The sequence below is a fragment of the Coregonus clupeaformis genome, chromosome 13 (genome assembly GCF_020615455.1).
Source record: "Coregonus clupeaformis isolate EN_2021a chromosome 13, ASM2061545v1, whole genome shotgun sequence".
Lineage (NCBI taxonomy): Eukaryota > Metazoa > Chordata > Actinopteri > Salmoniformes > Salmonidae > Coregonus > Coregonus clupeaformis.
The window spans coordinates 53,668,158-53,695,090 of NC_059204.1; the positions used below are offsets into that span (position 1 = coordinate 53,668,158).

Here is a 26,933-nt window from a genome sequence, read left to right on the forward strand (position 1 = left end):
GATGAAAATTACAGGCCTCTCTCATCTTTTTAAGTGGGAGAACTTGCACAATTGGTGGCTGACTAAATATTTTTTTCCCCCACTGTATGTATCTATCATCATTAATTCAATTTAGACTTACAAATTACCAAACCCGGTCTCAGGCTTGGATAACACTGGAGGCCCCATCGGTCTTCCACAGAGTTGGTTAAAGATGCTTTTCAGTTTTTTTGCACCCTTTATGTGGAACAATTTATAGAACTCTCTGAAATGAGATGTTCTGTACCCCCTTGGTCAGGTCAGAGTAATGATCGGAGGGAGACTTCTACATTGATAAATGTGTCTGTTTTGTAATTGTGTATATTGTACGTGTTTTATGTATTTATGCAGGGCTCATCTGTAGCGACCATCGCCTCAGTATGACTTCCCTGTCAAAATAAAAGGTTATCTTTTTTATAATACATAAATATTCTGGTTTAAGGCAGGGCTCTCCAACCCTGTTCCTGGAGCGCTACCCTCCTGTACATTTTCACTCCAACCCCAGTTGTAACTAACCTGATTTAGCTTATCAACCAGATAATTATTAAAATCAGGTGCGCTAGATTATGCTTGGAGCGAAAACCTACAGGACGTTAGCTCTCCAGGAACAGGGTTGGAGAGCCCTGGTTTAAGGTCTGTTTTTTAAGTTATTTACCAAGACCACAGCGTTATTCCTCTCCAATTTGAATGAAGATCTGAGTAGCAAAAAGAGTTTGAGAGACTTATCTTTCATCAGAAGTTTAATTCAATATGTACAACTAATCTTAATAAAGCACTGCATTTCACATTTAATACATTGACAAACCGTTCCTATCCCGTCCCCCTGTCTAGCAGTATGGGACAGTCACAGTCCAACTAGTCATTTACAATTAATGATAAAATCTCCACGTCTGGTCAAAGCCCTACTATCTACATTCTGTACGCATGTCATTTTGACTGTTTTTAACCGAAGACATTTTATGCCCACACAGGAAAGACAAAAACAAAAAGGATATCAAAGTGAAACCAGAAGTCTCAAGCATGTGGATGTCATTGCTGAAACTCCTGGAAGTACAGTGAGAGCACACTCTGTTGGTCAGTTACGTTCTCTATGTATCAGTGTGGTGGTGGGCTTGGTAGTCGGGATCTCCCCTGGGTGCTGGCAGGGGTAGGGGTTACTTCAGAGGGGAGGTCTTACTTCAGAGGGGAGGTCTTCATGGGGATCATTATTCTGGACTCCATGTGCTGAATCAGCGGAACTGACAGAGGAGAGGAATGAAGAGGGTCACTTAAACATATTACTACACTTTCAGCGCTTCATATGTTAGCTTGAAGAAGGATGGACAGAGAGCAAGAGTGAGATGCACAGAAAGAGAGCCAACTGACCTGTGTAATAGACAACCTCATCCCAGCCGTCATGTTGCCAAGCTGCGTTTCTGGTGTCTTCTCTCGACTGGAGGTCTTTGTAGGCTAGAAACAGACAATACACAGAAAGCATTCATATCAAAGTCACTGAGAAATGTCCATGCTGTATAGTTGATTTGTTATTTTGTTGATACTGTATTTTGTTGAGTACGTACAGTGTATGTACAACTCAACAAAATAAGGCATTAATTCAAACCAGACATGTTGGATAACCCATCTGAAACTATAATAATTGAGTTGGTACAAAATGTGTCCCAGGTACATTTCCATGTCACCCAGTGTTACTTAATCCTGGTCCTGGGGACCCAAAGGGGTGGACATTTTAGTTTTTGCCCTAGTACTACACACCTGGTTCCACAAAGTCTTGATGATGAATTGATTATTTGAATAAGGTGTGTAAAGCTTAGGCACCAGGATTAAGAAACACTGCCCTAAATCAGGGTTTGTTCTGACAGTGGCAAGTCAAATTCAAGGACTTGAGTACTTTTTCAAGCACTAATATTTATTTTCAAGGACCAATTTGTAATAGTTCATATTGTGCAATTGTTTCTAGTCGTCACTACCTTCCAAGTTCTACTCAATAATATGTTGTTTCAGTACTTATTTACTACATACATGAATGGTAAGTCAGTACTGATGATTTTGTAATTTGACTAGTGATGAGCACTGATGACATGCCTACTAGTGAACAGACATTTCCTATTCGCATTACTACACAATTCCAGCTTAATGACTGTTTTTATTGGGCATTTGGGAATCTACTACTTAATAGCTACTAAAAAGGGTCTTGCTTCTGACTGGCAGCTTTAGTGTTACCGGTCGGGAGAGCTATGTGAGGAAAAACGGCACGTGAACAGCTACCAGAACGGCAGGAGCACGGCTGCCGCTTGATAAATCGGAATATCGCAGGTGCCCCGTGAATAAGGCGATTGGCAAAAAAAGCTCTGGAGTTTGTTGCAGAGAAAAAGTAACAACGTAGAACTGGCACCAGCGCAGGATGCAGCGTTGTGTCTTTCCCCCTTCATGTGGCTCTTCAGGGCCGATTCACTCATGCTCGCAATGTTAAAGTCTGACGCATTTTTTGCAAAAAAGGTCAGTTCTGTGCCTGGCTGAGTGGCAGTGTGGGTGGAATGAGCGAGCTCGCCTGGCGCCACAGCGCGAAATACGTGAAGAAATAACTCAGTAGTCTTCCTGGAAATTAATTAATAAAACCAATACATATTTCTAAAATGTTCTCCTCATTTTAACCTCTTTAAGGATCGGACCCTTTTTTTTCAATTTTCGCCTAAAATGACATACCCAAATCTAACTGCCTGTAGCTCAGGACCTGAAGCAAGGATATGCATTTTCTTGATACCATTTGAAAGGAAACACTTTGAAGTTTGTGGAAATGTGAAATTAATGTAGGAGAATATAACACATTAGATCTGGTAAAAGATACTACAAACAAAAAAAAAATGTTTTCTATTTCTTTTTTTCATCTTTGAAATGCAAGAGAAAGGCCACAATAAAATATTGCAGTTTAGGCACAATTTAGATTTTGGCCACTAGATGGACAAACAGTGTGTGTGCAAAGTTTCAGATTGATCCAGTGAAGCGTTGCAATACAGGACTATTTTGTATCAAGTCTGGCCAAATGTGCCGAATTAGTCAATTGATGCATTTTCAACTACATAACTATAGAGAACATACAAAAATGATATGGTAATACAAAATGTAAGTTTATACACTCCCAGGAATGTCATACATGATGGATCATTAGCTTATACACTAACTTTCACACATCTAGATGGCCGGGCGGGGTGGGTGGGTGCGGAGCCAGAGACAGCAAGGGTTCAAACTGTAGAACCCAGTTCTTACATTTGAATATAAAAATTGATTTTATCAAACAAAACTATGCTACATTTTATCTCTGGGACCCTCAGGATGACAAATCAGAGCAAGATTACTGAATGTAAGTACCGGTACATGATTTACCTTCAGAGGTGAATGTATCAAACCAGTTGCTGTGATACGTTTTTTGTTGTTGTGCACTCTCCTCAAACAATAGCATGGTATTTTTTCACTGTAATAGCTACTGTAAATTGGACAGTGCAGTTAGATTAACAAGAATGTAAGCTTTCTGCCCATATAAGACATGTCTATGTCCTGGAAAGTTTGCTGTTACTTACAACAGTCATGCTAATCACATTAGCGCAGGTTAGCTCAACCGTCCCGTACACGGGACACCGATCCCGTAGAGGTTAGTTCAAGTACCAACTTGAGAAAATGTCTGATTTTCAAGGTATTCCAGTACTTGAATTTCAGAGTGACAAATTCAAGTACTTTAAGCACCTCAAGCACCTTGTGCGAACCCTACTAAATAAACTGTAGAGAGCGGTGATAGAGAGGGGTCATTCTTGTGGTTGTCTCGTCTTACCCCAGAGGTGATGCACCATGTAGAGGCTGCCGATCTGCGAGAAGAACCCTCCCACAGCCTCACTGTTCTGCTGCCGGAACTCTATGGCCCGAGCCCTGCCATACACATTCACATGACACACAGCAGCCAATCAAAACAGCCTTATGACAGCATTTGTTCATCCTGCGCTTTATTAAATAACTACAACAGAGCACAGAGAGAATGCTGATGATACCTTTTGCTGAACACACTTTATCTTGCTTCAGACAGATTTTTTTAAATTTCACCATTGAGTTATCGATTTCATGTTTTAATCAATGCAATGCTTTAATCATCCAATTTCCTGCATCGCTGTTCAGTCCCCCACGTAAAAGGATTTGACAGGCAGATTGTACCTTATTGTTGTTCTGTCATTTCAATTCTGTCAAACAGTGATTTGAATTGACAAATTACAGCAGGCATATTCTACTTAAAGTCGCCATATCGAATAATCACTTCATAATAACCCCTCGTCCATTTTCAGTCATGCTCAAGACGTCATGCAACGGAAGTGCAGGTCAGAGGTACCGTACAGGTGTATCAACTACATGATAGAAGGAACCAAGTGACATTGTCTCTACCAGTGTCTAGGAAAAGTGACATTGAATAAATTAAATGAAAAGGAGGACATTTATGCAAAACCTACAAAACAATAAGAAAAAAGATGCCTTACCAGTAGTTTCCCCACTCAATCATAGTTCCAGGCTGAAAGAAGAAGAGAAGGAGTATTAGACATCATATAGAGTGAGTGAGATAAAGTGAGACAGAGAGATGGAGAAAGTCAGTCTAACCCTGAGTTGGTATGAGCGGAGCTCATAGATGTTGGGTCCTGGGCGGGGGGTGGGCTCGTTCCAGAAGCTGAACTCCAGCAGCAGCTGGTTACGACGAGACAGCAACATCTTCCCCCGCTCATTCCTGTACTCCATGAACTCCTACAAAACCACATGTAATGGTTCAAGAACTGGAAAGGAAATGCACTCCCAAATCTGGATATATGCAGGTTTGTTGTAATGTATACCTAACATGATTCAAAAGACGAAATTCCTGCAGACTGCTTCTTTCAAAGTAATAAGTAGACCACAGTATTGTAAGTACTGTGCGGGAATTTCTTACTTTTCATTATAGAAACCCTATATAGTGACATTCGTGAGCCAACTTTCCTACTAACCTTATTTTGCCGGAGTTTGTTCATGACCTCTGTCAGGGCTGGGTAGCCTCCCCGATATCTCCACAGGTGAACTGGGACACAGAGAGAGGAGGTGAGTGTGTGTGTGTGCATGTATATGAGTGTGTCTCTGTATGTGTGTGTATGTGAGTCCTTACCTGCCTGGTCCTGCTCTCCATACCATGTGTTCCAGGTGCCAAGCAGCTCACAGGGGTAGTGAGAGTCAGCGTTGATGGAGGGCAGAACCTCCTCACTGAGGACACGCATAACAAAACAAAAATGAAATAATCGTTGACAATCCTACGAACAATCCCTGTAAACATTGGTGACTCTGTCCTAACCTTTTCACACACATCTTCGAAAGCATTTACTACAGACTCTCCATTGTCTAACAATGCTGCTGTTCGAGTGTTATTTGCTTTTAAATAAAGATGGAGTTTGGTTGGAGGTAGGGGTATCTTACCAAAGTTTGTTGTAAGCATCAAGGCACTCGGGCTTGACGTTGTGAACTGTAAAAGAAGAGAAAGAGTTTAAGTATGTAACAGTGTGGCAGTGGCCTGGGGAAAAAGTCTAACACCTTTCAATCTATGTTAATCCTGTGTTAAAACCCCCCACAATGAAGCCATTGTAATGTAGACACACAGGCGTCACAACCAAACCCTTGAGTGTGTGTGTGTGTGAGTGAGAGAGATAACCTACACTGTATTTTGTAGAGGTTGGTGTCTTCCTTCTTAGCCAGTAGTTGAGAGTGGGCATCCTTTCTGGGGTCGACCTTCCTGACGAACAGAGACTTGAACCAGCTGTCCTCACGGTTCCTATTGGTGGATGCTGATAGACTCCTGGACAAGACGTAAGACAGCGTTAGGACACCATATATATATTTTTTTAAATCTTTACTTATCCAGGATAGTCTCATTGAGATCAAATCTACTTTTCAAGAGAGACTTGGTCCAACCAAGACAGCAGCAGTTTTCCCAAAATGGCATTATATATCATATTATACCAATGTTTAAGCATACAGTGAGAGAAAAAAGTATTTGATCCCCTGCTGATTTTGTACGTTTGCCCACTGACAAAGACATGATCAGTCTATAATTTTAATGGTAGGTTTGTTTGAACAGTGAGAGAGACAGAATAACAACAAAAAAATCCAGAAAAACACATGTCAAAAATTTTATAAATTGATTCGCATTTTAATGAGGGAAATAAGTATTTGACCCCTCTGCAAAACATGACTTAGTACTTGGTGGCAAAACCCTTGTTGGCAATCACAGAGGTCAGACGTTTCTTGTAGTTGGCCACCAGGTTTGCACACATCTCAGGAGGGATTTTGTTCCAATCCTCTTTGCAGATCTTCTCCAAGTCATTAAGATTTTGAGGCTGACGTTTGGCAACTCGAACCTTCAGCTCCCTCCACAGATTTTCTATGGGATTAAGGTCTGGAGACTGGCTAGGCCACTCCAGGACCTTAATGTGCTCTTCTTGAGCCACTCCTTTGTTGCCTTGGCCGTGTGTTTTGGGTCATTGTCATGCTGGAATACCCATTCACGACCCATTTTCAATGCCCTGGCTGAGGGAAGGAGGTTCTCACCCAAGATTTGACGGTACATGGCCCCGTCCATCGTCCTTTTGATGCAGTGAAGTTGTCCTGTCCCCTTAGCAGAAAAACACCCCCAAAGCATAATGTTTCCACCCACCTCCATGTTTGACAGTGGGGATGTTGTTCTTGGGGTCATAGGCAGCATTCCTCCTCCAAACACGGCGAGTTGAGTTGACGCCAAAGAGCTCGATTTTGGTCTCATCTGATCACAACACTTTCACCCAGTTCTCCTCTGAATCATTCAGATGTTCATTGGCAAACTTCAGACTGCCCTGTATATGTGCTTTCTTGAGCAGGGGGACCTTGCGGGCGCTGCAGGATTTCAGTCCTTCACGGCGTAGTGTGTTACCAATTGTTTTCTTGGTGACTATGGTCCCAGCTGCCTTGAGCTCATTGACAAGATCCTTCCGTGTAGTTCTGGGCTGATTCCTCACCGTTCTCATGATCATTGCAACTCCACGAGGTGAGATCTTGCATGGAGCCCCAGACCGAGGGTGATTGACCGTCATCTTGAACTTCTTCCATTTTCTAATAATTGCGCCAACAGTTGTTGCCTTCTCACCCAGCTGCTTGCCTATTGTCCTGTAGCCCATCCCAGCCTTGTGCAGGTCTACAATTGTATCCCTGATGTCCTTACACAGCTCTCTGGTCTTGGCCATTGTGGAGAGGTTGGAGTCTGTTTGATTGAGTGTGTGGACAGGTGTCTTTTATACAGGTAACGAGTTCAAACAGGTGCACTTAATACAGGTAATGAGTGGAGAACAGGAGGGCTTCTTAAAGAAAAACTAACAGGTCTGTGAGAGCCGGAATTCTTACTGGTTGGTAGGTGATCAAATATTTATGTCTTGCAATAAAAAGCAAATGAATTACTTAAAAACCATACAATGTGATTTTCTGGATTTTTGTTTTAGATTCCGTCTCTCACAGTTGAAGTGTACCTATGATAAAAATTACAGACCACTACATGCTTTGTAAGTAGGAAAACCTGCAAAATCGGCAGTGTATCAAATACTTGTTCTCCCCACTGTAGCAGGGGGTGTAAAGCCATAACACAAGTTTTTCCAGCAACAGACTATGATTGATAAAGTCAAAAGTCGCACTGAAGTCTAACAAAACATCCCCCACAATCTTTTTATCATCAATTTCTCTTAGCCAATCATAAGTCATTTGTGTAAGTGCTGTGCTTGTTGAATGTCCTTCCCTATAAGCGTGCTGAAAGTCTGTTGTCAATTTGTCTACTGTAAAATAGCATTGTATCTGGTCAAACAATTTATTCCAAAAGTTTACAAAGGGTTGGTAACAGGCTGATTGGTCAGCTATTTGAGCCAGTAGCAGTGACATGGCTCTCAGAATGTTTAGCCTTGGACCGAGCTTTAAAATTGAATAGACTCTGTTGAATGAATGATGTTAAAAGCTGCTTGATCCTTTTCAAAAGCCAAAGTCAAACTGCTGCCACTTGAGAAGAGAATAAAAATGTACATCAGCGGTCTCAATATGTCTTTAGGAAGCTGTGCATCTTTTTTGCATTCCAAACCTTTCACTACTTGCCGAAATTTGTAAGGATTACCCAGATTATCAGCAGTATATTTGAGGTAGTGGTCTGCTTTCAGCTCATAGACACACCCTGATTTAGAAGGTGTTTAAAAGCTATCCAATCATGAGCTGAATCAGACCTTCTTGCTTTAGCTCACATAGCATTTAGTTTCCTTATGATTTCAGCTAGTTAATCTGAGAACCAAGGGTTGTCTCTGTCATTAATTCTGTATTGTTTGAAAGGGGCATGCTTGTTGCATACATCCTGGAATGCTTTGTGGAAGTAAGAAAATGCCAATTCAACATCAGGGATGAATTCAACTCTATTCCAGGCAATGTCAAAAACATCATGTAAAAAACCCTGATTATCAAACTGCTTCCAGTTTCTTTTCATGATGATACGTGGAGGTAGTTTTGGAATTTGACCATCCCTTACACAGGAAACAGCACAGTGATCACTTAGGGTATATCATTAGCAAAAACATCAGAAGCAAGTTGGTTAAAATAAGATCGATCAAAAGAGGATTTCAGAGGACACTGTGCATTCACAACTTTGTTACACTGTTAACAAAATGTGGAAAAGTGGGTCTGAATACTTTCAGAATGCACTGTGTAACAAACAGTACCAGTCAAAAGTTGACTCATTCAAGGGTTTTCTTTATTTTTACTATTTTCTACATTGTAGAATAATAGTGAAGACATCAAAACTATTAAATAACACATATGGAATCATGTAGTAACCAACAAAGTGTTAAATCAAAATATACTTTTGATTTGAGTTTCTTCAAAGTAGCCACCCTTTGCCTTGATGACAGCTTTGCACACTCTTGGCATTCTCTCAACCAGCTTCATCAGGTAGTCACCTGGAACGCATTTCAATTAACAGGTGTGCCTTGTTAAAAGTTAATTTGTGGAATTTATCATTTGTTTTTCAACAGGACAATGACCCAACACACCTCCAGGCTGTGTAAGGGCTATTTGACCAAGAAGGAGAGTGATGGAGTGCTGCATCAGATCACCCGACATCAACCCAATTCAGATGGTTTGGGATGTGACCCGTTTCAAGAAGTAGGCGTATGTTGCACGTCACTACTTCACAGGAGAGGCATTTGAACATAATACATTTCTTTGGGCAGAAATGCCTTCTGGAACGTGAACTTTCACGTGCCTTAATAACAAACTTGTATGACATCGGTAAACACAAATAAAGTGGTTCAATTACGAGCATAGTTGGTTTAGCCACGGAAAAAGACAGGAACCTTCAAGCTAGCCATGTTTGGCTGAGATAATGAATAGGCTGGACATGCCCAGAGATGAGTTTGGATTGGTCTGCCATGAAGCGTTTCTGTCTAGAACATGAGCAGTGTTGCTACTGCTCTCAACAACTTTGCTGCCCTGAATTTAGCAGGCGCTATCGACAAAGATCAGTGGGAAAAAGTTGGCTTTCTTTCTGCACACGGTCAGTGTGAACCAGAGTGACTTGACACAACGGGCCAAACAAGCTGTAGCTAGTTACAAACAAAACGGAAAAGACACAGGATGTCTTACTTAGTTACAGTGGTTCCAGTCTGCCGTGAAGCGTTCATCCATGTATACGGGTAAGAGTCTAGCTACATTCAGATATATGTTTCTAATTTTGTCAGAAAGTAGTTTTCATTGCAAGTTAAAGCGTACTGTTAACTAGCTAGCGAACATTATGTGTATGATCTGTGCAGTAATATTATTAGTATTTTAGAAACCATTTGCATTGCTAGTTATAGCCTAATGTTAGCTAGCTCGCTAACATTGAACCTAGTTGGTTAGCTTTAGACTGCAGATTCATACTACAGCGTTTCATGCATGGTGGCTAGCTATGACAATCCGTTTGTACTGCAGCTATGAGTAGGGATAATGGTTCATTGTTTAGCTAGCTAGCTAGCTAGCTAGCTACATGTCTAAACAAAATAATCCACTTCGCTAGATGATTACATGACCCATCAAGTTAGCCAAGTGTGTCTGGGGGTGATTACGGCCATCTATTGTATTTCATTAACATGTGTTTCTAGACAATAGTGACCCACCCACTTATCTAGATGTGGCTGGGGGGTGGTTATAGCATTTTTCACATGACCCATCAATTTAGATAAAGTGTGTCTGGGTAAGCATCATCTAATAATGATAAAATATTTTTATCTGGACATTTTCTATTTTTGACATTGCTACTATGCAAATATCTAAGTAACCATTTCACTGTACCGTTTACACCTTGTGTCGTGTTCATGTGACAAATAAACTTTTATTTGATATAGAGATGGTAGTTTGAAGAACATGACCTGCACCAAACTGAGGAACCTGTGATTGTCACAAAATCATCTCACCTTGCAGGGACGTCATGTGTCAATCTATAGAAAGCATTTAAAGTGCCCTCTATGTCCCAGTCTATGAAGTCAAATGCATTTCGAAACGCATTGTGGACACTGTGCAAGGAACATGTTCCAATGGCAATTAGCACTCTGTCTGTGGCTTCTGTAGGAGGTGAGACATGTTAAGTTTATCATCTGTCAACTCTGTGAAGTGAGAAAGACAGTCCTTAGCTGTGCTGTGCCATGTCCCATGAAGGATGAGTCCAGGTAGTGTGGTAACCTTGTTGGTTGTGGGGTCTAGAAACCTTACATGGACATCCATTTGCATGAGCTGAAGTGGTTTGTTCAGCGATTCATCAAAAATCAGCACATAACCGTCATTCTTTTACAACTTGTCCAGGAGGTGGTGCCGAAAGTAAGGTGCAAGAGCATTACTGATCATGTAGGCCATCTTCTTCTCCCCACAGGCATATGACTTGCCAATAGCACTGTCCGGACACATAAAGGGGAAAATTGTGGCATTGTCCTCTGCACTTTTGCAGGAGTAGTGGGAGACGAAACTCTTCATTGTCCATAGGATCTCTGTGCGCCATGAATCGTTGTTTCAGACCCATGAAGAGAGGTTTGTGGAGGATTCTGAGAGCAAGAAAACAAATAGCAATAATTAACTTTTCTTGTGGATGTCTTTCTGAAAAGACATCCACAACACCTTAAAAACAATGAAATTCAGCTCATGTTAGGTTGTTTTTGTAATGACTATCCCTTTACTTGAAATTTACACAGTGTACAAAACATTAAGAACACCAACTATTTCCATGACAGACTGACCAGGTGAATCCAGGTGAAAGCTATGGTCCCTTATTGATGTCACTTCTTAAATCCACTTCAAGTCAGTTTCGATGAAGGTGAGAAGACAGATTAAAGAAGGACTTTTAAGCCTGGAGACAATTGAGAAATGGAGTGTGTATGTGTGCCATTCAGAGGGTGAATGGGCAAGACAAAATATTGAAAGTGCCTTTGAACGGGGTATGGTGGTGCAACTCAATATTAGGAAGGTGTCCTTAATGTTTTGTACACTCAGTGTATAGCCAACTACCTCTTACATTTCATCTTCAACCCTTAAACCCATAGCCTATGCTACATATTGCATGTATTTTCACATCCCCTTCAAACCAATGCCAGTAGCTATATTATCATTGAACAGACATACCATATATAAAATAGAACAACAATGGTAATTAAAACCATGGTTTCAAGTTATGTTTATTAAAAATGTCTTGCAAGATAGCTTGCTAACATTTAGCTAGCTAGCTGACTACTCAATGTTAGTTAGCTAGCTTGCTATTTTAGCCAAGTTGACTAACGTTTGCTGGCTAGCATCATTTCGTCCAAATCATTCAACACACTCACTATCCCAGATCACCTGCCTTGAAGTAGGCAAAGATAAAGTGCTATAGTTATCTAGAAATCGTTTAATACTTCAGCTCCCTTAGCTAAGAGAACTAACTAACTAGCTAGCTTCAGCTGGTAAACTCTGGTTTGCTTACGTTAGCTAGTAGTTAATTCTAATTCATACTTGAAACGTTTCTTTACCGGTTGGTCTGGTTGTGCTGAAGCTCTGGAGGTTGTTGCAGAGAAAAAGTCACAATGTAGAACTGGCGCCAGCCTGGGCTGCAGCTTTGTGTCTTTCCCGCTTCATGTGGCTCTTCAGGGCCGATTCACCCATGCTTGCAATGTCAAAGTCTTTGACACATCTTTTGCACCTTGCACGGTGTGGGTTGGTTGGTTCTGGAAAACCCATTCATAAACATCAATATCCTGCCAGGCAGGGTTGAATCTACATTTTCCTGGCATTTTAGCTGTCGTCGTGACGTTTGGCGGCACCTCATCAGTTAGTTCTGTACCTGCCTGGCTGAGTGGCAGTGTGGGTGGAATGAGCAAGCTCGCTTGGCAACCAGAGCGCGAAACACGTGAGATTTTTGCTTTTGTAAGACCAATACATTTTAAAAATATTTTTCATATTAACAAATTGTATCATTTTCTGTTCTCCTCTCATTTTAATTAAAGTACTTTTCAAGTACCAACTTGAGAAAATGTCTGAGTTTCAAGGTATTAAAGTACTTGAATTTCAGAGTGCTAAATCCAAGTACTTCAAGCACCTTGTGCGAACTCTGCGCACACCAATACACCGATTTGAGAGTCAAACTATCACTTATTTAACAGCCAACCATTGTCAGTGTTGATATCCAATGCCGGGTCGTGATTTGTTTAAGTTAAATAACAAAGCAACTGATTTGTTTCTGCCCCGTTTCAGCAGCCTCTCAGAATCTCCATCCGATATTCTAGAATTTAGATGACTGTCTTAAACTAATTCTCTTCTAACCAGTGATGTAAATATTATTTTCAGATTGAAATATCTCACGTTTCCATGTGGTTTTTAAGGTGTGGTAGTTTCAACAGTGCATACAACCCAATTTCCCCCCTAACCAATACGAGTGATTTATTGCCACTTGTCAAAACAGGGCTTTTGGTGCGTGTGAAGTTTATAAGGTGCTTGTTTAAAAAAATACAAGTAATATGATTACTACTGTTGCACATGTGTGTGTAGATAGTACATTTTAGGGTTAGGTTTTCAATATATCACAAACTGTTTCTGCATATTGGTTATTGATTTGGACACAATAATACTGTTTTGACATTCAGCTATTTATCAAAATGTCTTGTCAACAGGAAGCAGCGGTAAAATAATTTTCAGCTTAAGTTTTAGGAATATAAAATGGACCTTTCAACATTAATTTCCAATGGTGTTGTACTTAAATCTAGTAAAAGCTGCTGAATGAGTCCAAAAACGTGCTGTGATTGATAGATGTTTTATGATATCAGAAATCACCAAAACGGGTTTGCCTTTTCTTGGACACATGGGAAAATGCATTGGAACAAACCCTGTAAAGGCGACTATAGAAGTGGCCTAGTTAAAGTGTTGGCACATCGTTTAAAGCCACTACAGTAACGTTAGCTCATCTCAACAAAGTTTACTGTCTGTGACAACTTCATAGAGGAAGTACAGTAGACATTAATATCACAGATAGAACAAGGAGCCAGATGTTTCACCGGATGTATAAATCTGAAGCATCCGGTTGGAATTTCCACTCCCCACCAATTATGGTGAGGAGAGGAAGCCCAGTGGCCGGCAGTGGTAGTGTATGGAGTGAGATTGAACTGGGCCGACATTCTGCTGATTTTCTCATCAAAGAAAAGCCTGATCTCAATACAGTTCTGTTCCCAAAACTAAAAGATGTTACGTACAGAGTGCACTAAGTTTTGTAGACAAGACTGTTGGCCAAAGTAAAAAAAAAAAAAAAAAAAGGCATTGTTTACAAGGAGTGCAAGGGCGAATTGAGTTATTGCACACAGGCACTTCACAGAGAAGGCGTTCCCTAACGGAAATATCCAAATATATGCTAGAACATGCCAATAGGATCTTGCTAGCTCGTGCTTGGCTCTGCCAACCTCCTCGCTTGTTTTGCCCACTGCTTCCATTGAAAACGACACAGATGAACTATCTTTGGTTAAATATCTTTGTTAATATCATTGAATATAGTTATGAACACAGATGCGACGTACAAAACAGTAGTAATGTATTTATGACCAGTGTTGGGGTACTCAGATTACTTTGTGGTAACGAGTAACTTAACACGTTAGATTTTACATTTAAGTAATCAGTTAGTTACTTTTCAAATAAGCAAATTGTTACATTTAAATATTGTTTCCTTTTTTCCCGTTTTTTTCTTTCTGTTTCTTCAAGAACGTTGTAGAAGGAAGCTAGCTAGCAAGATGGCATAAACAACAGCCTTTACATTGTGGAAGTATTCACATGATTTTAAAATTGGTAGAAGAAAAGGAGAAAAACATCATAAAATGCAAACTGTGCCTCTGGGATAAGCGCTTGTAAACTGCAAAGAACTCAACTTCAAATATCAAGAAGCACCTTCTGGCCAACACAGCTCCACAAGACTGGTGGAGAAAGACCCACGCCAGCCGATTGCCGTTGATGCTTAGGATGACATGGCTTCTGCTCCAAAACAGCAAATGCTAGATTTCTGTTGGGTTAAACCGGTCCCCCGAGAGAACTAAATGAACTTGTAGCTGGCTATGTTGTGGAGGAGATCTTTCTGTAAGATTATAAAGAAGATCCCTATGACACGTAACAGGGAGGGGACAGTGTCTGACAGATCGACATTTGCTAGCTACCTTGACAAAGCCTATTCAGAGATGGAGACAGAACTGCAAACAACTTTGATGGCTTGGAATACGTTTCAACCACAGCTGACTTGTGGACAGCACACAACACAATGTATGGGAATGACAGCCCACTGGATCCATCCCTCTACTTTGCAGCACGGGAAAGCTACGATTACATGCAGAAGAGTCAGGGGAAGACACACGTATGATACGATTGCTGGTGCTAGAGGCGTCAATACAGACTCTGGTTCGATCCTGGGCTGTATTACAACCGGCCGTGATCGGGAGTCCCATAGGGCGGCGCACAAATTGGCCCAGCGTTGTCCGGGTTAGGGGAGGCCGGGGTAGGCCGTCATTGTAAATAAGAATGTGTTCTTAACTGACTTGCCTAGTTAAATAAAAGGTTAAATAAAATAAAAAAAAATAAAAATAGAGCAGATTCATTCACATATGGCCTGAGTCAAAAAATGACTGCCACCGTCACTGACAACGGTTCCAATTTTGTGAAAGCATTTAAAATGTTTAAGGTTGACGATAAAGAGGAAGAGAAGAGTGAAGATGTTACCTTTGCGGATTTAGATTGAGTGCTCACCGGTGGTTGCGACATGGATTCCAACGACGACAACCAACTGATTGTTCTCCCGCCACATGACAGGTGCGAGTCCCACACCCTTAATCTTATATCAAGTAATGACGTGGACAAATGGCTGAAGGCAAATGGTGATTGAAAAGCTGTGTACAGGAGCGCCACTGGAAAGTGTTCGGCCCTGTGGACCAAGGTTAGTCGATCAACGGTGGCATCAGAGAGCTTGGAGGAGTATAGCAGGAGAAAGCTTCTGGTACCCACTACGAGGTGGAACTCATTTCACAATGTCCTGTGCAGGGTCACTGACATGCCCATAGCGGACTTGAGTCACATTTGCACCGGACTGGGCATCAAGTGCATCACAGACAGAGAATACCAGTTCCTGAAAGAGTGCGGCCTGGTACTGAAGCCGCTCTCGATGGCCTTGGATATCCTTCAAGGGGAAAACAACGGCATTTATGGTACTCTACAGCCAACACTTGAGGTCCTGATGGCTAAAACCGTGGCATTGAAGGACAACCGTATGACAGCTGGCCTCCCAGATGCCATAGTCCAGGTACGCAGGTTTTTGTTCATTCTAATAGGCCTATTCAATAACAATTGTGCCTCAGCACACCTCATTGTTCTTTCCCACAAGGTATATTTTTGTTTCTTCCATTATCAATTTAGTATTTAAACGTTTCAACCTTGACATAAGAGACACACGCACATCTAGGAAATCGAACGGTTTTATAAAGTTTTGTAATTTATTTGATGTAAATCTAATCTTGCAGGCCATCAAGACTGAGGCTTTGGCTGGCTGCGGTGACGCTTCCCAAGTTCAAGATGTGTACTCTCCGCTGAGGAAACACTGCACGAACCACCAGCGCCTCCATCACATGCCTGCGAGAATGACTTTTTTTGCATTTGAGTTGGACAACACTCACGACGACGGTGGAAACTGAGATCACTGAGAATCTGAAGTCAGCTACAGGGACAGATCCATTGAAAAAATGTCCCAGGATCAAGCAGACTTCTTTAAAAGTCAACACTCCCAACACCATCCAGTGTGCCTGTGGAGAGACTTTTCAGCCTTGGTAGTCTTGTCCTGACTCCAAAGAGGAACCAGCTCTCTGACAGACGCTTTGAGAGACTCTTCCTCCTGCGTTATAATCGCTACTTTGGAGGAAAGCAGTGAAATAACCAAGGTCAGGTCAGGTGTGAATGTGATTGAAGGTGAGCTGCCAGTTTTATTTTGACTTTGAGTCATGAATGTTGCAACCTAATGTGTAGGCCTAGGTTTTCCTTTTGAAAAGGCCTATTGCTAACTCACAACATAAGTTTTCATATCGTCACCCAGTTTGTATCGGTTTGTAAAACAGATTGGTAGCCAGTTCTTTTTGTATTTGAGCGGTGTCCAGCTGTAAAACAGATTGGTGGCCTCCTTGTAATTTAATAAAATAATGATTAAAAAAAATCTTTATTAAAGGAATTGTAAAGGAGATATTGTGTCTGTCAATATTACTTGAGATACCATAGCCCAGAGCTACACATAAGATTGCAGCTCAAGATGCTCAAGATGACCTGTCCCAGGTGCTGAACCCGGCGCGGACCTTTGAAATGTGTAGATTTTTATTTTGTAGCCCACTTTGTGATTTTCACCACCTTTGGTCAAGTTTGTTTGACTTCCATGCGTCTTTAAAGATTGTATGTAATTCCTTTGATAGTGTGCCATTTATTTCAATGCATTGTGTTTAGGATTTATCTGAAAGTATGCATTCGTGGTCAGTAGTTATTTTAATTTTCATGTCAACATTTCAAGTCAGGCTTGTTGTGACTTAATAGCCTGTATTTGGTGGCTTTAATATGTACAGTGCATTCGGAAAGCATTCAGACCCCTTCCCCTTTTCCACATTTTGTTACAGCCTTATTCTAAAATGGATTAAATAAAAACATTGTCATCAATCTACACACAATACCCCATAATGTCAAAGTGAAAACAGGTGTTTTGACATGTTTGCAAATGTATTAAAAATAAAAAACAGAAAAACCTTATTTACATAATTATTCAGACTATGAGACTCAAAATTGAACTCAGGTGCATCCTGTTTCCATTTATCATCCTTGAGATGTTTCTACAACTTGATTGGAGTCCACCTGTGGTAAATTCAATTGATTGGACATGATTTGGGAAAGCACACACCTATCTACATAAGGTCCCAGAGTTGACAGTGCATGTCAGAGAAAAATCCAAGCCATGAGGTTGAAGGAATTGTCCGTAGAGCTCCAAGACAGGACTGTGTAAAGGCACAGATCTGGGGAAGGGTACCAAAATATTTCTGCAGCATTGAATGTCCCCAAGAACACAGTGGCCTCCATCATTCTTAAATGGAAGAAGTTTGGAACCAACAAGACTCTTCCTAGAGCTGGCCTCCCGGCCAAACTGAGCAATCAGGGGAGAAGGGCCTTGGTCAGGGAGGTGACCAAGAACCCGACGGTCACTCTGACAGAGCTCAAGAGTTCCTCTGTGGAGATGGGAGAATCTTCCAGAAGAACAACCATTATAGAGTGGCTAGACGGAAGCCACTCCTCAGTAAAAGGCTCATGACAGCCCGCTTGGAGTTTGCCAAAAGGCACCTAAAAGACTCTCAGACCATGAGAAACAAGAAACCTGGCACCATCCCTAAGGTGAAGCATGGTGGTGGCAGCATCATGCTGTGGGGATGTTTTTCAGCGGAAGGGACTGGGAGACTAGTCAGGATCGAGGGAAAGATGAACGGAGCAAAGTACACAGAGATCCTTCATGAAAACCTGCTCAGGACCTTAGACTGGGGCGAAGGTTCACCTTCCAACAGGACAACAACCCTAAGCACACAGCCAAGACAACGCAGGAGTGGCTTCAGGACAACCAGATCCCGGACCTGAAAATAGCTGTGCAGCGACGCTCCCCATCCAACCTGACAGAGCTTGAGAGGATCTGCAGAGAAGAATGGGAGAAACTCCCCAAATACAGGTGTGCCAAGCTTGTAGCATCATACCCAATAAGACTCGAGGCTGTAATCACTACCAAAGGTGTTTCAACAAAGTACTGAGTAAAAGGGTCTGAATACTTACAGTATCTGTCAAAAGTTTGGACACACCTACTCATTCAAGGGTTTTTCTTTATTTTTACTATTTTCTACATTGTAGAATTATAGTGAAGACATCAAAACTATGAAATAACACATATAGAATCGTGTAGTCACCAAAAAAAGTGTAAAACAAATCAAAATATATTTTATATTTGAGATTCTTCAAAGTTGGTGGTGTGATGGTGCTTTGCTGGTGACACTGTCAATTATATATTTAGAATTCAAGGCACACTTAACCAGTATGGCTACCACAGCATTCTGCAGCGATGCGCCACCCCATCTGGTTTGCGCTTAGTGGGACTATCATTTGTTTTTCAACAGGACAATGACCCAAAACACACCTCCAGGCTGTGTAAGGGCTATTTGACCAAGAAGGAGAGTGATGGAGTGCTGCATCAGATGACCTGGCCTCCACAATCACCCGACCTCAACCCAATTGAGATGGTTTGGGATGAGTTGGACTGCAGAGTGAATGAAAAGCAGCCAACAAGTGCTCAGCATATGTGGGAACTCCTTCAAGCCTGTTGGAAAAGCATTCCAGGTGACTACCTCATGAAGCTGGTTGAGAGAATGCCAAGCGTGTGCAAAGCTGTCATCAAGGCAAAGGGTGGCTATTTGAAAAATCTAAAATATATTTTGATTTGTTTAACACTTTTTTGGTTACTACATGATTCCATATGTGTTATTTCATAGTTTTGATGTCTTCACTATTATTCTACAATGTAGAAAATAGTAAAAATAAAGAAAAACCCTTGAATGAGTAGGTGTCCAAACTTTTGACTGGTACTGTATGTAAATGTCATATTTCCGATTTTATTTTTATACATTTGAAAAAAATTCTAAAAAAACTGTTTTTGCTTTGGCATTATGGGGTATTGTGTGTAGATTGATGAGAAATGTATATATTTTTAATCCATTTAGAATAAGGCTGTAATGTAACAAAATATGGAAAAGATCAAGGGGTCTGAATACTTTCTGAATGCACTGTATATTTATTTTCATAAAGCTGCCTAAATGTTGGTTTTGATTTATGGACAATGTTCCTTTGCTACTTTTTTTTTTGCATTCATCAGACATTTCGATAGTTTAATATGGAATTTCTCTTGGACATGGGCTATTATTTATACATCTTTCTTTATTATCATAATGTGGATGCATTTCTCCTAAAGTATTTAGTCAGCCACCAATTGTGCAAGTTCTCCCACTTAAAAAGATGAGAGAGGCCTGTAATTTTCATCATAGGTACACGTCAACTATGACAGAGAAATAGAGCGAAAAAAAATCCAGAAAATCACATTGTAGGATTTTTAATGAATTTATTTGCAAATTATAGTGGAAAATAAGTATTTGGTCAATAACAAAAGTTCCTCAATACTTTGTTATATACCCTTTGTTGGCAATGACACAGGTCAAACGTTTTCTGTAAGTCTTCACAAGGTTTTCACACACTGTTGCTGGTATTTTGGCCCATTCCTCCATGCAGATCTCCTCTAGAGCAGTGATGTTTTGGGGCTGTCGCTGGGCAACACAGACTTTCAACTCCCTTCAAAGATTTTCTATGGGGTTGAGATCTGGAGACTGGCTAGGCCACTCCAGGACCTTGAAATGCTTCTTACGAAGCCACTCCTTCGTTGCCCGGGCAGTGTGTTTGGGATCATTGTCATGCTGAAAGACCCAGCCACGTTTCATCTTCAATGCCCTTGCTGATGGAAGGAGGTTTTCACTCAATATCTCACGATACATGGCCCCATTCATTCTTTCCTTTACACAGATCAGTCGTCCTGGTCCCTTTGCAGAAAAACTGCCCCAAAGCATGATGTTTCCACCCCCATGCTTCACAGTAGGTATGGTGTTCTTTGGATGCAACTCAGCATTCTTTGTCCTCCAAACACGACGAGTTGGGTTTTTACCAAAAAGTTCTATTTTGGTTTCATCTGACCATATGACATTCTCCCAATCCTCTTCTGGATCATCCAAATGCACTCTAGCAAACTTCAGACGGGCCTGGACATGTACTGGCTTAAGCAGGGGGATTTGAGTCCCTGGCGGCGTAGTGTGTTACTGATGGTAGGCTTTGTTACTTTGGTCCCAGCTCTCTGCAGGTCATTCACTAGGTCCCCCCGTATGGTTCTGGGATTTTTGCTCACCGTTCTTGTGATCATTTTGACCCCACGGGGTGAGATCTTGCGTGGAGCCCCAGATCGAGGGAGATTATCAGTGGTCTTGTATGTCTTCCATTTCCTAATAATTGCTCCCACAGTTGATTTCTTCAAACCAAGCTGCTTACCTATTGCAGATTCAGTCTTCCCAGCCTGGTGCAGGTCTACAATTTTGTTTCTGGTGTCCTTTGACAGCTCTTTGGTCTTGGCCATAGTGGAGTTTGGAGTGTGACTGTTTGAGGTTGTGGACAGGTGTCTTTTATACTGATAAGTTCAAACAGGTGCCATTAATACAGGTAACGAGTGGAGGACAGAGGAGCCTCTTAAAGAAGAAGTTACAGGTCTGTGAGAGCCAGAAATCTTGCTTGTTTGTAGGTGACCAAATACTTATTTTCCACCATAATTTGCAAATAAATTCATTAGAAATCCTCCAATGTGATTTTCTGGATTTTTGTGTGTACCTATGATGAAAATTACAGGCCTCTCATCTTTTTAAGTGGGAGAACTTGCACAATTGGTGGCTGACTAAATACTTTTTTCCCCCACTGTACATTTCAATATAGGCTGCTGAACTACAAAGGCCAAATAATAATGTCACTCAGAGACTCCTGAGTGGTGCAGTGGTAACTGTGCCACTAGAGATCCTGGTTCGAATCCAGGCTCTGTCGCAGCCGGCCGCGACCGGGAGACTCATGGGCGGCGCACAATTGGCCCAGCGTCGTCCAGGGTAGGGGAGGGAATGGCCGGCAGGGATGTAGCTCAGTTGATAGAGCATGGCGTTTGTAACGCCAGGGTTGTGGGTTCGATTCCCACGGGGGGGGCAGTATAAAAAGATATGTATTCACTAACTGTAAGTCGCTCTGGATAAGAGCGTCTGCTAAATGACTAAAATGTAAAAATGTAAATGTAATGTGATTACAAAAATAAGACATTGTTTATTGCAAAATACACGATTCAATTTACTAAAACAACTATAAGAAAATCTGACAGATCTCGGTCTTGAGCTCTCCCATGATGTCCGATTACATCAGTGCTGCTGACAGTGTGGCGCAGACAACTCTTTAGGTGCTTAACGGCACGTTCCACTTTGAATATCCCTTGAGTACTAAGTCACTGTAATTAGAGTTACAAGCAAGTCTCAAGTCACAAGGTCTGAGTCTCAAGTCAAATCCCAAGTAGAATGGGTCGAGTCAAGTCCAAGTCATACATTCTAAGAGCAAGTCAAGCGCTTTTTTTCAAATCAAGTAAAAAAAAAAAAAAAAAATATATATATATATATATACATACATACACACACGCAATGACTTGTTCAACTACAAATCGAGACCTTGGGTCTATAAGGTTGACTTTTTTGTTTTAAAAAAATGTTAGTCAGATATAAAAATACAGTGCATTTATTACAAATACAAAACTGAAATAGAACATTTACATAAGTATTCAGACCCTATTTGCTATTTTATTAGGATCCCCATTAGCTGTTGCGAAAGCAGCAGCTACTCTTCCTGGGGTCCACACAAAACATGACATAATACAGAACATTACTAGACAAGAACAGCTCAAGGACAGATCTACATACATTTAAAAATGGCACACGTAGCCTACATATGAATACATACACACAAATTATCTAGGTGAAATAGGGGAGAGGCGTTGTGCTGTGAGGTGTTGCTTTATCTGTTTTTTAAACCAGGTTTGGTGGTGCAATATGGAAGGGAGTTCCATTCAGTTTCACACTAGACCCACCAAAACCTCACTGTGCTAGCTCACTGGACCTGTGTTGATTGACAGTTGGTCCAATCAGAGGGCAGAGTGTGTTTCACTAGCCAATCAGTTATTTGCAATCGCTATACTGTCTGTGGCTGCGTGGAGAGTAGCCTAATCCACGGAGAATCTGTGCCACAAAATGAGTGACAAAACGTTACAAATAATTTCAAGTCATCAGTCTCAAGTCAAAGTCGAGTCCCGAGTATTGAGGCTCCAAGTCGAAGTCAAGTCTCAAGTTATTTTATACCATGTCGAGTCTCAAGTCATCAAACGTGTGAGTCCAAGTCATGTGACTCGAGTCCACACCTCTGGTCCTAAGCAGGCGAGCCATTCTAAAGTAGTGTGCGCCCTCTACTTGGCATAACAAAGACCATCACGCGCAAGGCATTTGAGGGTTTTCTGTTTTTGGTAACGCAAAAGTAATGTGACGACTTACTTTTAATGGCAGTCACCTTATGAGTTACTTTTAAAAGTAACGTTCCCCAACACTTTATGACCTTGAAAGAGATGTTGATTGGATTTCCTTATATGCTACAAATTTACTAATACGCAGCCAACTAGCCTGCAGTGTAATTACACGGGCAGATTTTCTGCAAATAGTTGTCATGTGCACTGATTTGCAACGACAGAACAAGTATTATATATAAACTGTGCAAAACACATTTAAAGTGTCGATACGTTGCAAGTTATTTGCAATAGTTTTGTAGAAATGTCCTACCAAGTCATGAACAACCTTTTATTAGTGTTAAGCTACTAGCTTAGCCTTAGTTAGCTGGCTATCCTTCGCATCCCAGTGTCAACAGGGGTGTATTCATTACAACGATTCAGTTGCAAATCATTTTGCAACAGAAACTGCTTACGCCAAACGGAAAACGTTTTTCAACGAAAACGAGAGTTTCTATTGGATAAATTCAGGTAGGTCCCTCCCTGTTTCGTTTCGTTTTACTCAGTTTGTTTCCGTTTGATTCTTAAAAGGTAAACAGTTTCCGTTAAAATTAGATAGCTAGCTAACAAAGTTAGCACTATAGCACTGGCTTAGTGGGAAGGGTGAAGAGTTGTTAACTTCTAAAATAAACGATCAAATGCATATTTACTTTCAATTTGACTTTTCTCATACAAATATCCAACTAACCTGATTGAAAGTATGACTTGTCCGTTCGTCCGGACTCCATTTCTCGTCTGTTTTAGGCAGTTTCCCACATTCTGAAGGACTCGGGTCGCCATCTTTCCCTGGCCTGATTGAGTACTTGCCAGAGAAGATGAGGCGAACCGAGAGGGACAACCCGTTCTTATGCCGCGTTCATATGCTAGTCGGAACTAGGAAACTCGGAAATGTTCAAGTTGCTTACTGGTTGGTTCAACGAATCAACAAGTCGGACATTTCCGAGTTTCCTAGTTCCGACTAGCATTTGAACGCGCCATTATTATACCTCAGCGGGGATAACTGGGGCCATAACTGTCTTCTCCAGCAGGTAGCGTATTTCGTTTTTTTTCCGCTCACCCAAGCGATTCGTTTTTGTATGGAGGTCAATGAGTGTCGAATTTGGTTAACAAAAATGTTATGGCTTATTTGCTAGAGGTGGCTTATTTGATCGTTTAGAAGTTTCGTAATGCTTACGTTGTTAGTTAGTCACGAATTACCACAGGCACAAAGTCATAAGGCCCGCCTACTCGACCAATCAGATGAGGGAGTGTGATGACGCCTATGCCGGTTTACGGTACTCGGGCAACGACCAATCAGACGGGGGGTAAGCACGAGCTAGCGAGATCCTATTGAGGCGTTCTAGCATGTATTTCCGTTAGGGAACGGAAGTGCGCGTGTGTAATAACTAATTTAGCCTTTGCACTCCTAAACAACGCAATTTTTTTGACACTTTGGTAAAGGGTAAAGTCTACAAAACAGTCCACTGTGTTCGTAACAGTTTTGGGAACAGAAACCTGTTTTGAGCTCAAATGTTTCATCAATGAGAATGTCAGCCAAAATCCATCTCGTGCCATCTTCTCCACTGCCGGCCACTGGGCTTTTCTCTCATTACCATATTTGGTAGTGAGCGGAAACACCAAGCGGATGCTTCACATTTATACATTCAGTGACATATCTGTCATTGTTCTATCTGTGGTAAACCCGTGTTCATATGTTAGTTGGAACTAGGACATTTTCCGCGGCACGTTCAACGAATAACTAGAACCAGTTACCAAGTCGGAAATGTCCGAGTTTCCTAGTTCCGACTTGTAGTTGAACGCGGCACAAGTCTATTTTTTTCTCAGGTCTATGCAGAGCATTGCTGATAAAATAAGCGAATAAATTGCGTGGGTAATTTGTAGAAAAGGAATTGTTATGATCTTCCCTATGCTAAGTAGACCAAAGATGTAGTTTAAAATGTATTGGGCTGTAAACTAAGGTTTGTCAGTCAAATCTGTGTTGATTTCGATCACTGGCATATAGCGTAGGCAGGGAATGGCTGGGAAACTCAAGACCCCGATTTCAAGAGAGGATACTGTTTGTGTAGAAGAACGAGACTTGGTTGTTTATAAAGAACTCGGGTTTATTAGCTACAACAGTGGTTCCCAACCAGGGGTAATAGGACCCCTGGGATTACGTGAGAAGATGCATGAGACCATAGGCCTACTTGTAAAAAGCACATGATGGGGTAATTCAGGAGTACTCCGGGAAGAGCAAAATTCTGTGGTGGTACAGTAAACGAAAAAGGTTTTTGTGAGCTCGCAAAGCAACGACAGTTTAGCATAGGTATGGTGGCTCCCATAGGACATCTGTTTTCACACTTGGTCCCTTCCAAACAATTTTTGTGAACTCAGTGTCGTTTTCTTAATTTTTTGTGCAGTGTGAACACTCCAAAGGAACTCAGACCCCCCAAGAGCCCCAGAAGCGTACCGAACTGAGACCATCTCGAGAGGTGGTCTGAGTTCGGTTCACTTCAATTCCGCGTTCCGGTTCCCTTTTTTAGGGCAATGTGTTTAGCTCCCCATGTTCGCGTGTCAATACACACTAAACAACTACCATAATTTCTCACATTGGTGCCACAAAAGAGAGAAGATGATGTGCAGGAAAAAATTTGTGGATATTGATTAGCGATTGTCAAGGATGCACATACAGTGGAGAAAAAAAGTATTTAGTCAGCCACCAATTGTGCAAGTTCTCCCACTTAAAAAGATGAGAGAGGCCTGTAATGTTCATCATAGGTACACGTCAACTATGACAGACAAAATGAGAAAAAAAAATCCAGAAAATCACATTGTAGGATTTTTAATGAATTTATTGGCAAATGATGGTGGAAAATAAGTATTTGGTCAATAACAAAAGTTTCTCAATACTTTGTTATATACCCTTTGTTGGCAATGACACAGGTCAAACGTTTTCTGTAAGTCTTCACAAGGTTTTCACACACTGTTGCTTGTATTTTGGCCCATTCCTCCATGCAGATCTCTTCTAGAGCAGTGATGTTTTGGGGCTGTCGCTGGGCAACACAGACTTTCAACTCCCTCCAAAGATTTTCTATGGGGTTGAGATCTGGAGACTGGCTAGGCCACTCCAGGACCTTGAAATGCTTCTTACGAAGCCACTCCTTCGTTGCCCGGGCGGTGTGTTTGGGATCATTGTCATGCTGAAAGACCCAGCCACGTTTCATCTTCAATGCCCTTGCTGATGGAAGGAGGTTTTCACTCAAAATCTCACGATACATGGCCCCATTCATTCTTTCCTTTACACGGATCAGTTGTCCTGGTCCCTTTGCAGAAAAACAGCCCAAAAGCATGATGTTTCCACCCCCATGCTTCACAGTAGGTATGGTGTTCTTTGGATGCAACTCAGCATTCTTTGTCCTCCAAACATGACGAGTTGAGTTTTTACCAAAAAGTTATATTTTGGTTTCATCTGACATTCTCCCAATCCTCTTCTGGATCATCCAAATGCACTTCAGACGGGCCTGGACATGTACTGGCTTAAGCAGGGGGACACGTCTCGCACTGCAGGATTTGAGTCCCTGGCGGCGTAGTGTGTTACTGATGGTAGGCTTTGTTACTTTGGTCCCAGCTCTCTGCAGGTCATTCACTAGGTCCCCCCGTGTGGTTCTGGGATTTTTGCTCACCGTTCTTGTGATCATTTTGACCCCACGGGGTGAGATCTTGCGTGGAGCCCCAGATTGAGGGAGATTATCAGTGGTCTTGTATGTCTTCCATTTCCTAATAATTTCTCCCACAGTTGATTTCTTCAAACCAAGCTGCTTACCTATTGCAGATTCAGTCTTCCCAGCCTGGTGCAAGTCTACAATTTTGTTTCTGGTGTCCTTTGACAGCTCTTTGGTCTTGGCCATTGTGGAGTTTGGAGTGTGACTGTTTGAGGTTGTGGACAGGTGTCTTTTATACTGATAACAAGTTCAAACAGGTGCCATTAATACAGGTAACGAGTGGAGGACAGAGGAGCCTCTTAAAGAAGAAGTTACAGGTCTGTGAGAGCCAGAAATCTTGCTTGTTTGTAGGTGACCAAATACTTATTTTCCACCATAATTTGCAAATAAATTCATAAAAAATCCTACAATGGGATTTTCTGGATTTT

At 41.5% G+C, this 26,933-nt stretch overlaps 1 protein-coding gene across 1 annotated transcript; it reads right to left on the minus strand.

Annotated features, from left to right (window-relative positions):
- Window positions 1-740: 740 nt before the first annotated feature.
- On the minus strand, window positions 741-23,717 carry LOC121579743 (protein NipSnap homolog 2-like). The gene is made up of 10 exons (XM_041894595.2): window positions 23,493-23,717; window positions 5,724-5,863; window positions 5,488-5,533; window positions 5,183-5,277; window positions 5,028-5,098; window positions 4,651-4,791; window positions 4,533-4,564; window positions 3,842-3,936; window positions 1,384-1,467; window positions 741-1,256 (listed from the first exon to the last, which is right to left on the minus strand). Exons 1-10 carry the CDS (start codon window positions 23,582-23,584, stop codon window positions 1,192-1,194), a joined length of 861 nt encoding a protein of 286 aa, XP_041750529.1. The 5' UTR covers window positions 23,585-23,717; the 3' UTR covers window positions 741-1,191.
- Between the last annotated feature and the right edge of the window lie 3,216 nt (window positions 23,718-26,933).